Source organism: Carassius auratus, unplaced genomic scaffold (genome assembly GCF_003368295.1).
Source record: "Carassius auratus strain Wakin unplaced genomic scaffold, ASM336829v1 scaf_tig00217248, whole genome shotgun sequence".
In the NCBI taxonomy this organism is placed as follows: Eukaryota; Metazoa; Chordata; class Actinopteri; order Cypriniformes; family Cyprinidae; genus Carassius; species Carassius auratus.
The window spans coordinates 13,904-31,098 of record NW_020528964.1 but is presented as its reverse complement, the minus strand read 5'-3'; the positions used below and the strand labels follow the sequence as shown (position 1 = coordinate 31,098).

Below are 17,195 nucleotides of genomic sequence, written 5' to 3'. Positions count from 1 at the left end.
TCATGTACACCCATCGACTCACACACCAAGTGCAAACACTCTTCCATCCTACAAAAGACAAGGCACTTTGTGTAAGCTTGATTTCATTGTCCAAAATGCCTTGAAATGAAATTATTGTAATAAAAATGTACATACTGTATCTACACTACACACAGCAAACATAATGACATGAGTTCTTCTCATACATCATAATTTCAAATTCAAACATAACAGATAGTCCTTATATAATTCAAACATGAAAAGAGAAAGTGTCTCACCTGTTCACGGAGTTTATCTTCATGAATGATGCATGATTGCAACAAAGCCACGTCTGTTGCTGAGGAAACCATTAGAGTCAGATTACAGAAGACGACCGAGGACACTACACAAGCAGAATTCTCCATTCTTCAAGGAGAGTCATATCATTAACCCTAAAGCCTTGGTTTCGGAGGCCAATAAACTGTCTGGCAACTATTCTGAAGGTTTCAAACCAGAAAACTGCATGATCTTAATTTAAATCATCAGATTTCAGTAGCTGAAATTGATGTACAAAACATTCATGATGTCAGTAACTTACAAACACATCTATGCACATTAACACTCGACTCGGGTCAATACAATGGATCTTAAGAACATCTGGCAGAAGAATCAAACAACGCCGAAAGCTCAAACACGTTAACGAGGACATTACAACAAATTTAGATGACAGTAGCTCAGAAGAGGAGTCTGTATCTAATCTAGATACAAGTAGTCAACATCTGAACCGTCTTCTTGATCCTCACAACAGACAGAAAGGTTTCTACAACACAGACACACATGAAACATAGTGTTTTTATTGAGCTTGAGCACCAAATGAGCCTTTGTGAAATGGGAAAAGAACAGATTTGGCATCTGTGAGACAAAAAACTGATGGGGGAAGTAATACAAGCTAACCCAAAGTTTAATGATTGCTATGCATGTTGTCCTGCATCGATGGTTTCAGACAACCTGCGCCATTACTACATTAAATATATAATGTACATCATCACGTATTTTCTTTCAATTGATTTTGCATTTTGCATGGCAACACGTTCTCAAATAAAATCTAATAATGAAAAGCAAGAAGACTGCTTGTGGTTTAATTGCTGCTTATGTGACTCAATTATGTTAATATTTAAGATCAAAGTAATGGAAAAACAGGTGCAATATGACTCAAAAATATAATAGTTTGGGCAAAAAAAAAAAAAAAAAAGCCAATTTGAAATGAAGTAAAAATGACTAGATCACCTCTAGTGAAACAACAAAATGAGATTCATTTAAATCAGTTTTATTGAGAAAACAATCTCAGCTATAAGACAGTATTTACAATACCGGACCACAGCATGTTGAACAGTTCACATTCATGTATAAACACAAATTATATAATAGTGTTAGGAGAGAAGGTCATTTTCAGTCATGTACAAATTGCAGAGAGGAAAAAAAAAAAAGGTAAGAAAACCAAAAGTCTTGCATGATAACTCCAAAGCAGTTGAGGGAGATGGAAAAAAGGCACTTGAAGAAAGAACAGCTTTAATTTGTTGGTTCAGTCCATTAGTGAGAGCACTTCCTTTTCATAAAGCCCTCCATGACAGGTCACCGCGAGTGATGTACAATGGCCATAGAAGTCATAAATGAGAACCCAATCAGTTAAATGATCAATTTTGTGCTCATATTTTATCTGTCGTTGTGTCTATGTTCCTTTGCAAATCAAAGAAAAATAAAACTGATCATATAAAAAAAAAAAAAAAACACACACAAGCCTTGAAACACTGAAATGTCCAATCCAGAACTTCTCATTGGGCATATTTTGAGCCAAATTAAGAAAATAAAAAAAAATAATTCAAAATCATGTTCAATATCATACATCCTCTAGCTAAATGGAGATAAATATATACATGTTGCAAAGCATTACATGTAAACTATTTTTCTAAATAATACAAGGTCATTTTTTTTTTAAGTGTATAACAAAAAAAAAAAGTTAATATAATGTGCAGTGTAAAAACAAAAGAGAGTGGTTCTTGCTTTATACTGTGTCGGGTTACACACATGCCATTCTGCTGAATTAAAGGGGCTCATTTTAGTGCATTATAGGCTTTTAGACAAACCTCTACACAACACTTTGACAAGCTTCACAAGCTGACCTGAAAACTACATCTGATTCCAACGATGATGAGTGTTAATCTATAAAAGATGTTCAAGGAAAGTAAAAAAATATATTTTTTTTTTTGCTCTTGTAAATGCTTTTTAAACAATGTTCCACAATGTGGTATACTTGCACTTATAAAATAAATTGTTTGTTTTGCATTTAAGTGCTAAGTTACCCAAATTAAAACTCATCATGTCGGACCAGAGCTTCTCCAAAATCTGTCGCTTGACTCCCGACAAAGAAGTCATACTTATCCACAATTTCCTGCTTTGTGAGGCGTCCGTCCTATCATGGAAATAAAAGAAGAAAGTCAAGATAAAACATTTTTTACAAACCAGATCAATCATATCATCATTTTTAGCAGTCTCTGTGAATGACCATGCTTTTACCTGATCGGTGTCAGACTCATACAGCAGGTGTTGGGCCTCAACCTCTGCATGGTCGTACCCGGCGGGCAAGATCCAGTCACGGGTCTCGTCCTTATCCATACGGCCGTCTTTGTTTTGATCCCTGAACTGTCTAAACTGTTCTCTTTCGGTTTTCACCCACTCTGGTTCATTGGCCTCTCCAGTCTGACTGTACATATCACCTGACAAAACACAAAGACAAGGGCAACAGTGAGACAAAATTAACTCCGTGAACAGGAAACTTGATTTCGGTTTATTCCAGTCTTAAATACAAAAAATAAAACATTTTAATTTACCAATATATTCATCAATGTCGATGAAACCATCTCCGTTTTTATCAATGTCCTCCATAGCCTCCTGTAAACCAAACACAAAAACCTCCACAATCATGATCCTGCAAAATCTTGATCCAGACACATTGATATTCTGCCGATGCCCTCTTTACAGATGAAAGTCTGCCATACGGGTCTGGAGCAACATGAGGGTGTGCAAACAATGACAAAAGATAACAGCAAAGGTATATGGAAGACGTTTTTTTTAGCATTATGATCGTGGAGACTTACCAGCAGTATGATATCCTTCATGTAGTTAAACTCCTCTGGGTGAAGAAACGCTGTAAACTCTTCCTTATTGGCCCTCATGTCACCATCATAATCAGCCATCTTGAAACGACGCTCATCTCTGGTCATCATCTGCCTGTAGTTAAAACTGATATTGGGATCCGCTTCATCTAAACACAAAAAACTCATTATGTTAGTCTGGATTTCCAGCTATTTACAGTAAATGTGATTTTTGATCGGACTTAAATCAGTTGTTTTCATGTCATCATTGATGAATGGATTTGATTTCAATACTCGTGTAGATGGATGATCCAAAAGATCAAATTAGATTTATGTGCATTTAGATTAGATTTAACCTCTGAAACATGATTAAATCAAGAAACACATCATACGTACCAAGGGTGTAGCCGAAGGTAACGTTCTTGTACTCCTCCCAGGAGACATAAGCGTCTGAGTTGTGATCGATAGCCTGCCACTGCCGTTCCATATCGTTATAGATCCATCGCTTCAGAGCGTTTTTGATCCACCGCGTCATCTCATCAAGAGTCACAAAGCCGTCATGGTCCTCGTCGATCTTTTCTGCAATCTTACTGTAGAAAGAAAGAGAGAGATGGTTGATTTGGGGAACTTTCTCAAGTGAAGCGCTCATCAGAATGTGGTGTGTTTTTACCCCAGTCTCTGTTTGCTCTCCTCTGGCGTGAGCTGGTTGAACGTCTTTGCCTCCTCTTGTCCAAGAAAAGCCTCGTAGTTGAGGTTGAAGTTCTTTTCATCATCATGCTCATTGTTGATGAGGGTGTCGTGATGGACACGTTCCTTCCTCCGCATGGGTTTGCTGGAGGACTGAAGATTGCAGAGGGAAGCGACCAACAACAACAACAGCAGGTCCATCTTCTCTTACACTTTAACACAGTCAAAAAAAAACAGCAATAATATGTATACACACACACAGGTTAATTTCTGTATGCATGAATGCATTTAACATATACATACATATATATACATTATATATATATATATATATATATATATATATATATATATATATATATCATACACACAAACTATCATGGTACTAGTGTAATAAAGTGTTATACATTGCATTTTTTGAGGGAATATTCCCATATTACACATGCAAACAAAATTTTAATTCCCCACATTAAGCCTCGTGCAAATTCTCAAACAACATTAAATGATATAGCGAAGCATAACACTGCATATCAGGGAATATATGAATGAACTGTTTCACATTTTATTGCAAAAATGGGATTATACCTGGTGAATTTAGCAGAGTTTCACACCGCACGGCTGATCTCAATAACGCTGGATATCAAATTAGTTTGGGAGACGCTTCCTTTGTATGGCCCTCTCAACTGACCAATCAGATTGGAGATAACGCTCAACCCTAGTTTAACGGACTAATCAGCATAGACATATATTTATGTCTATGCTAATCAGATCGAACGCCCGTGCAGACTGAGCCGCTTGGCGATTGGTCCACTTCAATCCAAACGTGAGTATGTCATTGGTTTAGACCTGGCACGTCATCAAGGCTCATCTTTCTGCAGTATTTATTTAATAAAAGTAATCAAACTTGTATTAAACAAAGGATTGTAATAAAAAAAAAAACTTAAAAAGAGGAATGCCATTGTTTGCTTTATATATATACATATATATATATATATGTTTAATTTATATATATTTTTTTCTGTATTTATTATTGATAATGATATATATTGATATATAACTTATGTAAAGCGGTTTAATAAAAGTAAAATAAAAAAAATCTTACTGCATATCTAAATATAAGCGAATAATATAAATCGAAGCCATATAAAATTCTTTTTTTATTTTACCCTGTTTCAACATAATATTTTACTACCGACTATAATGTGAAGATAATAAATTGACCTTTAATGTATTTTAAAACTTAACACAGACTTAATACATCATTAAATAACAATAATTCATTTCAACTTTATTTGTATAGCACTTTTTACTTTACAGACAAAAGCAACTTTACAGAAAATAATAATAATAATAATAATAACAACAATAGTAGGGATCAGAATTTTTTTTAAATTAATAATATTATTAAAGAAAGAAATAACAAACCAAAACACATAGATTAGAAGATTTTATGATAAGAATGTACAAAATACAGTTTCAAATTCTGCAAACATCAGCAGGAACGGATGACACACTGACACAATGATTATTCAGTGACATTGGGCAACATTTTTCCCACAGCTGCCTCTGTGTGTTTCCTTCCGTTTACCCTTTCATTTTTTCCCCACGCTAATGTCCAGCATGTTTCGGTTGTGTCACCAGTGTTTTGTAATGAGACTCAGGCGGCTTGTAGCTGTGGCCCTTGATCTACTGGAAGGGCAGCAAGGGACGCAACCTCTTTTCTGGGGGTGAGGGATGCGAAAAGTGTGTCCAGGATTCCTAAGACCTGTAGAAGCTCTTGCTGAAGTTCTTCTTCTCGACCCAACACCTCCATGAGACGCTGCAGAAGCCGCTCGACTACAGGTGACTGGTGAAGAACCTGCCGATACAGATCTAAACACACACACACACACACACACACACACAACACGTTTAATATGTGGAAAACCTTTGAAAACCAGAACAAAACAATACTATTTCACAAGCAGCAGTTCACTTCTTCATTCCCATTTGCTTACGTGCAGATAATACAATACGAAACTCACCAAGCACAATATCCCCAACCATGAGCAGAGGCCGAGAAAAGCGTGGGTCAAAGATGTGCCTGAAAAACAACACACAAAAATGCCCTTTACCTTACTTTCAGAATAATTGCATATCAAGTCACTAACACAAACTCTCAACCGCAACACTCAACACTGCTCAAGAATTTCCCAGTGCTTTAATCATTCCAAGAAGTTCAGTTTTTCCACAACAATTAAATGAAATGCATTTCACAGAACAATAACAATGCTGAAAGTCTTTTAAGTGTAAATCCCACAAAGATTATTATTAAATAATATGCATATAAACATAAAATGCATATTAAATTTATTTTAATAAAAAAATAAAAATTATTCAATTTTAATTCTACATTATATATATATATATATATATATATATATATATATATATATATATATATATATATATATATACACACACACTATTAAATTTTAAGACTTTTGCACTGTAGAGTTTTATGATAATTAAGCACATTTTCAGTAAATTCTCATTACTGAAATGTGAAAGATATTATTTAAAATGTAAATATACACATAGCAATAACTGGTATATAAAAAATAATATTATATACTATAACAGTAATCATCATCAGTGAGAATAATGAGAACGAAACTCAAAACATGAAATGCATTTAAAAATACTCTTTTTGCCTTCATGCAAATTATATATTGTTTTAATCTTGAAACGTTTTTAAAGTGAAACATAACCCATTCACCCAAAAACAGTTTGAGAAATCCAAGCAAATTGGAAAATTTTGTAATCTTGGAAAATTGCATAATCTTTTCCTACTTCAAGTCCTGGAAAATGATTTCTGATGAGGCTGTACTACATCTGTATATTTACTTTATTATTTAATTTTTTCTAAGGCGTTCGTAAATTTCCCCCTCCAACTGTTTATGAGCCATTGTGTTTTGTATGGGAGTCTGAAGTCATAAGACTCATAAGTGTGTGTCGGAAAAGATGTGAGAGAGAGTTACTCACTTGAGAAGGAAGTTGAGGATCTTGGTTAAGCTCTCTTCATTTCGTCCTGCGAGAGCATTTTTCAGAGTTCCTCTGCGGTTGAGCTCTATGATAACCGCTACGGTCACCTCTGGTTTACTGGTGCGTGTCCATGTCTGTCAAACATGCACACACACACACATCTTCATCTGAACAGTCACAATATACATCAACCTGCATTATATCCACACACGTGTGTTTACCTGCAGAGCTGTGTCCAGCGCTTTGGACACCTCAAAGCTTTTCAGCTGTTTGTCATATTTCCGTAGATACTGCTTCACCGGTTTACTGACCAAAAAATCATCCTAAAAAAAGACATCAAAGATTGTAAGACACAACTGAAGAAAACAATGCAGCAAAAACAAAGCACACGAGTTCATTCAAACAGTCTCATATGAAAATATAAGACTCAGTTAACATGGCTATGGCTTAAAAGTCAATTCTTATTTTATGAAGATATCTTAATTTATATAGTTTACATTTGATTATAGCTGTAGAATAGCTATATCAAAGACCAATTTTAGCTGAAATGTTAGCAAATAAGAAATTGAATTAAAACAATTCAAATTAATTGATTCAAAGCAAAAAAAAATATAAAATAAAAATCACCTGTTTGGCCACATATTTCTTGTAAAATGTTAGCAAACAAGAGATTGAATTAAAAGAAACAAATTCATGCAAATAAAATAAAAATCATGTTTTGTCAGAAAGTTCTTGTGAAATGTTAACAAACAAGAAATGTAATTAAATAATTCATTGATCCATTCATTCAGAAAAGTAAAATAATAATAAAAAAAATAATAATAAAAAAAAACACGTTTGGGCACAAAGCTCTTGTGAAATATGAGCAAATAAATTTTTTTAATTAAAAATCATTGATTCATTCATTCAGGAAAAAAAGTCAAATAAAACAAAATAAAAATCACCTGTTTGGCCACATATTTCTTGTAAGATGTTAGCAAACGAGATTTAATTAAAATAAACAAATTCATACAAAAAAACAATAAAAATCATGCTTTGTCACAAAGTTCTTGTGAAATGTGAGCAAATAAAAAATGGAATTAATCTAAATCTATTGAGTCGTTCGTCCAGAAAAAAGTAAAACCAAACAAACCAATCACCTGTCTGGGCATAAAGTTCTTCCCCTTGACAAAGACCCGGTATGACGGACCCCTTCGCCTTCGACTAGTTAACGTCTCTTTGTCTTTTTTGTGTTTCCTGTGCCTGACACTCAACACACCATTGGTCATCCCCACAGCAAGCACTTCATCATCAGGCTAGAGCAGAACCACAACGAGCAAAACTTCAATTAAAGTGTATATGAAAAAAAATACATTATAAGTTCATATTTAGAGATTTCTTTGTGTAAATTAACTAAACGTACCGCAACAGCCATACTGAGGATAGATGCATCACAGTCGAAATTATGTACAACCTTATAAGAGGAGTTATACACTTTGACATGCCTAAAACGAAAAGCACCCAAAACAAATAAATCCAACTTTCTCACAACAAATTCACAAAAATAAGCACTTTATGACTTTATAGCTATGGCTCACACATGTAGACACACCTGTCCAGTGATCCTGTGAGCAGTTTGTTTCCTACAGAACTCAGACATGCACATGTAACGGTTTTATGATGATTCTTAAGAGAAACAAGCTCCTGTCCGCCTTTCAACAGGTCCCAGATTTTCACATAGCGCCCTCCTGTAACACATACACCAATTTATTTCAACCATTTGTTAGAAAAGCCAAATACAATCAAGTGGTCATAACATAGCACACTAGATGACATCTGCATTAATGCACCAAGTCTACAGTATTTATCTGCAGTATGAGCTGGGGGAAGAAATGGTTGCAAGGGTTCTAAGCATTACTGATCACTGTGTGGTTAAATAACGAGTGTTGTTCACCTGTGGACACCAGCAGGGCTTCTGACGGATATAACAGCACACACTCCACAGGATGACCATGTTGCATGGTCATCACACTGCTTCCTGACCGCATGTCAAACACTTTCACTGTGTGATCATACGAACCTGCAACAGAGACGACTGGCATTCAGGACAAACTACTGTACAAAAGATAACCTTTACATTTAGAATATTATATACTTATTCATATTAAATGTACACGGTTATGATCAATTTAAAATGGTGTATTTTTAGGTGCATTTTAAAATGAAACCTAAGTGAATAGAGGTAAAATTATCATATGTGACCCTGGAGCACAAAACCAGTCTTAAGTCGCTGATATTGCCATTTATTTTTAGCAATACCCTCCCCCAAAAAACTTTGTATGGGTTGAAATTATCTATTTTTCTTTTATGCCAAAAATCATTAGGATATTAATTAAAGCTCATGTTACATGAAGATATTTTGTAAATTTCCTACTGTAAATATATCAAAACTACATTTTTGATTAGTAATATGCATTGTTAAGAATTCATTTGGACAACTTCAAAGGCGGTTTTCTCAGTATTTATATTTATTTTGCACCTTCAGATTCCAGATTTTCAAATAGTTGTATAATAATTGTCCGTTATGACTGGTTTGGTGGTCCAGGGTCACATATGTGAGGTGCTGATGAGAATGAAAGGTGGTTACCTGTGACAAACAGATCTGGGTTGAGTTTGCTGGGGGCGAGAGCTCTGATGTAGTCTGTGTGTTCAGTTACTGAGCTGATCTCAACAGCACTGGGAACGTCCCACACGCGGCACGTCAGGTCATCAGACCCCGACACCACACGAAACCCATCAGACAGGAACGAGGTCACGTGTACCGCCCTGCACATTTGAGACAGCAGAAAAGACACCCTTAAGACAACAGAACTGCTGACAGAGCTGCTTTACAAGGGGGAAAGATGTGATTTGAGAGATTATTTAAAGTTACTGAATACATTATTTATTAGCAATTATTTCATGCCAGGTCATACTTGGAGTGTCCTGTGAATTGCCTGAGAGCCACTCGGCCGCTGATGTCAAACAGACGGATGAGACCCTCTTCACTTCCTGCCACTAAAAGCTTCCCGTCGCCTCTGAAGCTCCCTCCATACGCTGTATCCCGAAAACGTGTGAAGCTCCGTATGGGCTCTTGAGAGTGAAGTCCATATACGTGGATCTGATGCAGGAAATGATCATATCAACATATTGCATGCAAGTGAATCTCACAAAAACAAGTGCATGTCATATTTCACAAAAAAAAAAAAAAAACAAGACAAATATTGCTTGATGGAAATAAAGCTGGTTTTAAGAACCAAATTTTCCCATCAAATCATCTGCATTGTAGTGAATACAAATATTTGACTTATTTGTACCTCTGATTATATATTATCAATAAAGGTTTTAATTGGATATAAGTAATGTTTACTGCATTGCTGTATTAAATTCCTCTACCCCCCTACATTTAAACAGTATTCTTTGTTGTATTTTCCTGTTAAAATAACGGCGTTCCTATGGAAGTCTTCTGCTTTTAAGAACAGCCGGGTTTTCCGGTATTGGGCGGAGCTAATGCGTAAACAGCAATCCCATTGGCTGGTGCTCACCTATTATCATACCTGTTTTGATTTCAGCAAATCAGTTCAAGCGATTTTAGTAATCTTCTACATCCACTTTTATTATGCAATAAGAAGCTACTTTTTTATGTCTTTATCTTAATCCATGGTTTTATTTAAAAAAGGAGCTTTACACACAACCATTAGCCACATTGGCTACTAAGCAAAAAATTTATGTCAAGCCCTGGATACAACCATACAGAAAAAAAGCTTTATACGCCACTTTGAATAAAAGTAAAAATAAATACATGCATATGTCAATATGAAAGAGAATAATGATAAATGGACTCACTCTGGTGGAGGCGGTGACGGCATAATTGTGAGGTGTGAGAGGAGAGAAGTCAATCTTTGTTACAGCACCAAACTCTTTCATTTGCACGGGAGACTGAAAGACATACGCAGACTGTCAGTGCATATAAATACTGAAAAACTTGTTAAAATGTTGACTAATCAGAACACCTAAGATATACAATTTTCATTGAACACATAAATGATATACAAAATCTTTTGATGTTGAAAAGACATTATGCGTCAACACTTCTCAAACCTTGTAATTCTTCCAGTACAGCGTGTCCTCTGTTACTTTCTCTCCGAGTTTAGGGAGGAACTGAACTTTGGTGGGTTTAAATGAAGCCATCTCAGATATGAACACTGATCCCTCTGAGGACCTGCAATATAACACTTCAATAAAATATAACAACACTACAGGTGACTCCAGCATTCGTGCGCTCATAATGCATACAACAGAACCAATAGAAGACATCCTCACGTTACACTAATAAGCTCAAAGCACAGGTTCACAGACTTCAGATCTCTGAATAAATCAGAACTGGTTAGGTTTGTTTTCAATAAGCAAGATATTTTAATCTAAATATTATAAGGTATATCTTACCTTATTATGGTTTCCACCGATTTTTTAAAATAATTGTTTGATTATTTGTTGTTAACGGTACAGATTAGAAAAGATGAGCAAAAATCACGTTGATACTACAGCCACATGGAGGCCGCCATTTTGTGACGTCATATTTCCGTTTTGGAACAAACTTTGCACACGTGATCCCCGACAACTAGAGTAACTTAGCTATTTTGCTGGCTTGTTTGTGAACGTTTGCTAAATGTACACATACACGCTACAGCAACTGATTAAATACGTTTTCTTCGCTTTCTTGCTGATTTTTCCAAACAGGGCTTGATTTCCTCAAGAAAGTATTTTTAGCCTGGAAACTTCACCTTACAGGCAATTTTAAGAAAAATACAAATTGCGTAAAATGCTTTTCCATTATAGTCCTTGGAATAAACACATACATCTGTCAAATCAAATAACTTACATTAAAATGTTTTAATATCAACCCAAATATTTACATATGTATTTGTAAATTATATATATATATATATATATATATATATATATATATATATGTATGTATGTATTTACCCCCCCCCCTCTCTTTTTTTTTGTAAATTTTGTATTTATTCAAAAATCATGTAGGTTTTTTCTCAGGAAATATGTAAACCAAATCTCCCAACATAAATCTTGTTGGAGTTCATTTCAACATAACATTTTTACCCTAATATTGTCAGAGGAAGTGTCGAGAGGTTGCAATGGTAAATGTGTCAAAGGATATTTGTGACCCAAATGAAAGAGTAAAGTGAGAAAAATATGTTTTCCTCACGTTCTTATGTTCTTATTGATGACATTTACAAAACAGGACTTAATTTCTTGAAAAAATAAAAGAAAAATTATATATATATATATATATATATATATATATATATATATATATATATATATATATATATATATATATATAAATTAATTATACTTTTTTTTTTTTACCTCTAACCCCAATATTGTCAGAGGAAGTGTCGAGAGTTTACAAAGGTAAATGTGTCAACAGGAATGTACAGGATGTTTATTTTTTGACCTAAATAAAAGAGTAAAATGAGTAAAATAAGTTTTCTAAACTTTTTTTATTGATGACATTTTCCAAATAGGTTGTACAAAAGATAAAAACTTAAAGAAGTTTTTTATAAAGTTTTTCAGTTTTTCTCAGTTGCTTTGGTGCATTTCTCGAATCATCCTTAATATTTGCAGAGAAGTATACCTGTATCCATTTCAAAAGCACACATTTACACATTATTTTATGTGGGATATTGATTAAAAGAGACAGGATAGGATTCACAGTTACACTTTACTTACGTTACGTTATCACTCATTGTGATAAATAAAAGAAATATGCGCACCTTTGAGATATTTCAGAGAACTGGTTTATCATTCGCTGAGCCTAATCTACATTTGTGAAAGTCAAGATTCACCTGCACGATTCATGGGAAATTTACAAAAATTCTAATTTCCAATTCAAACTGATTTGTATAGGGCTTTTTTTTTTAGGGCACACATAGTTTCAAAGCAGCTTTAGAGAAATGTCTCTGCATTACAAAGCAGAAGTGAATGCATCCAAGTAATGTTCATTTCACAAATTAACAGTTCAAGATCAGTAGAATCATACAGCTAGCTAACATGAATTCATTTTAGGCAGAAGCTCATTAAAGCAATTATTACAAGTGTGATCATAATGATTACAACAATATAGAAACATTTTGGCAGCTGTGCATGTTGATTCAAGTTGGCGTCATCTGGGGTCCTCACTGGGTTCAGCATCATCTCTTCAGAGGTGTTGGGTCATCTGAAGTCTTTCTATGAGGCTGGATCCATGCTGGAGCAGGTATTATCTTTGTAGATACCTCGAGATCCAGGGGTAGGGGAACAGAAAGGCAGACTGAAAAGAATATGTTTGGGATTTAACAGATCCAACTGGGAACAAGTGTGGGATTGAGATACGTTATGTGAATGCTTGGCTGAAGAAGTGCATCTTTACAATTTTTCTTCATCGATTTGGTACATTTCTCCAAACTCAATTAACTGCTCTCAAAACATTTAACACAGTGATCTGTACACTTTGTAATTGTCCTAAACAGATAGTAAATTCTCCTTAATTTCATACAAATTGAAAAATTAAAAGCATAATTTTATCAAAACACTGTGCACAACATTCCCCAATGCTATCACAGCAGTTCATACCAACCAAATCTTTAATATATCAGAAAAAAACATTAGCAGCTTTTTCATTGGTCTTCACAAAGATCACACCTTATGTCCTCAATTAACCCCGAATTGATATCTGTTCTGATATCTGATATCTGATATCTGAGTTAGTAATCCACTCAACACAGAAAAAGACAATTTCCTAATTGTTCACACAGCTGTCTTAATTACAACAACTACAAAAGGGGAAGAGAAAAACGACAAAGATGATGAACGAGGAAAAAATACAATAAAAAATAGAAGAATGAGTAGTGGAAAAAGGAAGAGGTGTAAGATTGAGAGGTGGTGGACAGGATAGAGGGAGAAGAAGAGGAAGAGGAGCAAGAGCAAGAAGAGCTGAGGATGTAGGAGGAGGAGCAAGAAGAACTGAGGATGGAGGAGGGAGAGCAAGTTGTTTGGGACAATGTCCAATTCCACCATTCAGCACTAGTGTGAGAGTGGTTTGACAATAACCTACATATCAGGATTTGGTTCCTGCTTCTTCTCCTTTCCTGAATCTAGTTGAGGAATTCTCCCCCTCTTGGAGGTGGAAAGTACATGATCGCAACACCAAAGAAAGTCTTCAAGCGATGGAAGAGGCCAGTGAAGATAGTGGGTCACAAGCATGTCAAGGATGGATACAGCATTCAAGGCGTTTTTTCCCATGATGCATGACTCGCGAAAATATTTGTGATGCTGCATAAATGCATTACTAAAATAAAATGCTGTTTCACTATGCAGTGAATACTTAAACGTTTCACCAACATGAGATTTAGTGAGTTTAGTTTACGGTTTTGAGAGCTGTTACCTGAGTTTGGAGAAATGTACCAAATCGATTGAGGAAAACTCTTAGGAGCCAGATGAGAAAATGATCTTCCTCCTTTAATGGACTTGGATGTCATGGGTACTAATAGTCTAAAGTTATGTGACCTTAAAGAGCGAGATGGGTTATAGGTCATAAGATGATCAGCTATACATTTAGAGACTTACACAGAGAACTTAAATTTTGAGCAACATTACTTTAGCAAATGATGGGAAATCGCATACAAATGTATGTAATCCGTTGCATGAATGTACCAAGGTGATCCCAATTTGATCAAAAGAATGAGAAACTGCTTTTATAACTGGATGGTGTGGAGGTTGAACAAGTAGTTTTAAGAATTTAACTTCTGATCTGAGAAATGCACCAAAGCGACTGAGTCTTTGGAATAAATATATACATGGCAACTTACAGTAAAAAAAATTTCCAATATCAGCCCAAAAGTTTGTTTTTTGCATAGGCCTACATAGTGATTAAAACAAGATAGGAAACAGATATATCACTATGTCATTTTGAAGTTCTTGTTGTATGTGACAAAACGGAATTTAAATGAATGAAATATAGAAAGAACCATAAATTATATATATAGAAAAACGGATGGATGGATGGATGAATGGATGGATGAATAGATAAGATAAGTTAAGATAAGCCACTAATATGATGACTTGATTTGTTTAACTATAAACCCAATAATGGAAGTGTTGAGAGGTTGCAAAGTTAAATGTGTCAACAGGAATGTACAGCGTGTTTATTTGTAACCCAAATGAAAGAGTACAGTCGGGACTGACTGGCCTTATTGGGTACTTTCACGCACATAATATTTAGACATGGGGACAGGCCAATTCTTGCTTTCTAGAAATTGACTTTTCAGAATATGCCTTCCTTAGCATGTGTGCCAAGTGAAACAGAAACATCATGTTTAACATTAATTATATAGTCAAAAGTGTGCTTTCAGGAGATGGGAAGAATCACAGTCTGTGTTCCTCATAAGATAGTCAAGTTATTTAAAATTGTGAAAAAGCAAATAAAAAAATATTTCGAAAAACTGGATAAAATTGTTCCGAATCGAGTTTCAATGCACCCCCCTAATTTTAGAAATTAGTGACACGTGTGTGAGACAGAGAAAAGTGTGTCTAGGAAAAGAAATGTGTCATTTCCATCATAATACTCACTTGAGGAAATTTCATGGCTTGGCTAATGAATTTTAATAACACCTAATGACTGATATGTTGTGCAAGGCTCTAAGGAAAGTGTTGAGTCTCTGACATCAGGGGGGCTGCCAGAATGATGTCAGCTCTTTTCATTTAAAAATAAAAACTCTTACGCATGCCTATAAAGAATCAGTTTAACACGTACAGGTTCACCAACTCACAAACATACACACAATGCAATAAAACATCCATGTTTCGTCTCCTGAAATACCCCAAAGCACCAGCCGCGTACATCAGGCATGGTTTCCCCCTGCTTCAATACAGAAGTGCAGTGTTTAAATCATTTGCAAAGCAAAGCATTTACAGAGGAACTGCTGTATTACACATTCACACCGCCTTAACCAAAGATATTTATCAGTCTTCTTATCTGCTTCAATCACACCATTTGGTTTCTGTCACACATTTATTTGAGGGGAAATTCAGAATTCATTTTAACTGATTTGCAGGCAACGTGCAAACTTTGTTTTGAGAAGACAAACTTGTGAGCACGTGGAATTCGGTGCTTACAGAAACTTCCTTGATGTAGGATTGCACGTTGCACAAAGTAAGGTGAGGTTAGTTGTTACACGTGGTTTAAATATTTCCATGCATGCTAGCATAACAAAATGTACAGTATTTACTAGCTACCATATCAACATTATATAGAGAAAAAAGTTAGCCAAAGTTCAAAAGTTCACCATAGTAAATGTTCCTTTCTGGTTTAAATAAATTTTTCATCTCAGTTTTTGCTATTCATTTAAATTGAGACAATTTTGCGTTTACTTTAATCTCCAATCTGTTATTTCTCAGTTTAGATTGTTTTTTTAATAACTAGTAGAAGACACTAACACAACAATGCGTTACAATGTGCCCCATCGTTATTAAACTATGCTATTCTATGACATTAGTGATGCCATTTACAATATTTACTTTCATTGATTTTAATAAGAAACAACGAGAAGCAGGTGAATAAAGACCGACAGTCAATGTTTAATGTTCATAAATCAATTTGGTTCATTTTTGTGGTTTGCCCCAAGCCTGTTTGCAATGTGTTCATTGTCAAACTCTAAAATCCAACCTGTCCTCCAACCAATACGCTTGTCAGATTATTAAAAATTATTTAAAAAACATAATTGAATCATTGTTGAAATATTTTAGTTTGTCTTGTATTTATTTATTTTTTTATGATCATATAACGTTTAATCTGTCATACAGTCATGTTACAATGTACCCATCTACGGCATGTTGTCACATTTCACTTCCATTTTATGAGGGTAAATAAAGATAAACATATACACTGTAACTATGAAACAATTCTAGTTTATCATATGTACAGTCCCCTATGTATTTCTCTCACTTATTTATCACCTCTATTTCTCGCGTCATTAGTATTTAAATTTGCACTTGTGGTTAAAAGGTCATGTCCCGGTTGACTGACTTTTACTGAAGACAAGAACCAAACTTATGTAAGAACAAAACAGAATAACTTTTCTCATAACAGTTTCTTCTTCCAACCTATTATAATGTTTTCTGTTGTTCATGAATTAAGCTAAAACAGAAATAATTGCAATAGTTTAGCCTCTGAAAAGCATTATTAAAATTGGTTGTTTTTTTTTATTATTGATTAGGAAAAGCATGAAAAACAGCAGCCATTCAAAATCTGTCCACTTTCACACAATTTTATAATCTAATAAAGCTGAGAGTATT

The 17,195-nt window shown here is 34.7% G+C and overlaps 2 protein-coding genes across 3 annotated transcripts; both read right to left on the bottom strand.

Moving 5' to 3' along the window:
* Positions 1 to 1,314: 1,314 nt before the first annotated feature.
* Positions 1,315 to 4,429, bottom strand: LOC113100356 (calumenin-B-like). The gene is made up of 7 exons (XM_026265178.1): positions 4,383 to 4,429; positions 3,781 to 4,009; positions 3,507 to 3,700; positions 3,114 to 3,280; positions 2,847 to 2,907; positions 2,533 to 2,732; positions 1,315 to 2,428 (listed from the first exon to the last, which is right to left on the bottom strand). Exons 2-7 carry the CDS (start codon positions 3,996 to 3,998, stop codon positions 2,324 to 2,326), a joined length of 945 nt encoding a protein of 314 aa, XP_026120963.1. The 5' UTR covers positions 3,999 to 4,009; positions 4,383 to 4,429; the 3' UTR covers positions 1,315 to 2,323.
* Positions 4,430 to 5,231: 802 nt separating this feature from the next.
* Positions 5,232 to 11,424, bottom strand: LOC113100344 (U3 small nucleolar RNA-associated protein 15 homolog). Of its 2 annotated transcripts, none has more exons than XM_026265153.1 (13): positions 11,286 to 11,424; positions 10,941 to 11,074; positions 10,686 to 10,778; positions 9,776 to 9,960; positions 9,448 to 9,626; positions 8,755 to 8,880; positions 8,413 to 8,548; positions 8,224 to 8,305; positions 7,961 to 8,116; positions 7,043 to 7,144; positions 6,822 to 6,955; positions 5,822 to 5,880; positions 5,232 to 5,669 (listed from the first exon to the last, which is right to left on the bottom strand). In XM_026265153.1, the coding sequence occupies exons 2-13, from the start codon at positions 11,028 to 11,030 to the stop codon at positions 5,455 to 5,457; spliced, it is 1,557 nt and encodes a 518-aa protein (XP_026120938.1). In that variant the 5' UTR covers positions 11,031 to 11,074; positions 11,286 to 11,424; the 3' UTR covers positions 5,232 to 5,454. The 2 variants fall into 2 exon arrangements, with proteins under 2 accessions (XP_026120938.1, XP_026120937.1); XM_026265152.1 differs by having other exon boundaries at positions 10,941 to 11,061.
* Between the last annotated feature and the right edge of the window lie 5,771 nt (positions 11,425 to 17,195).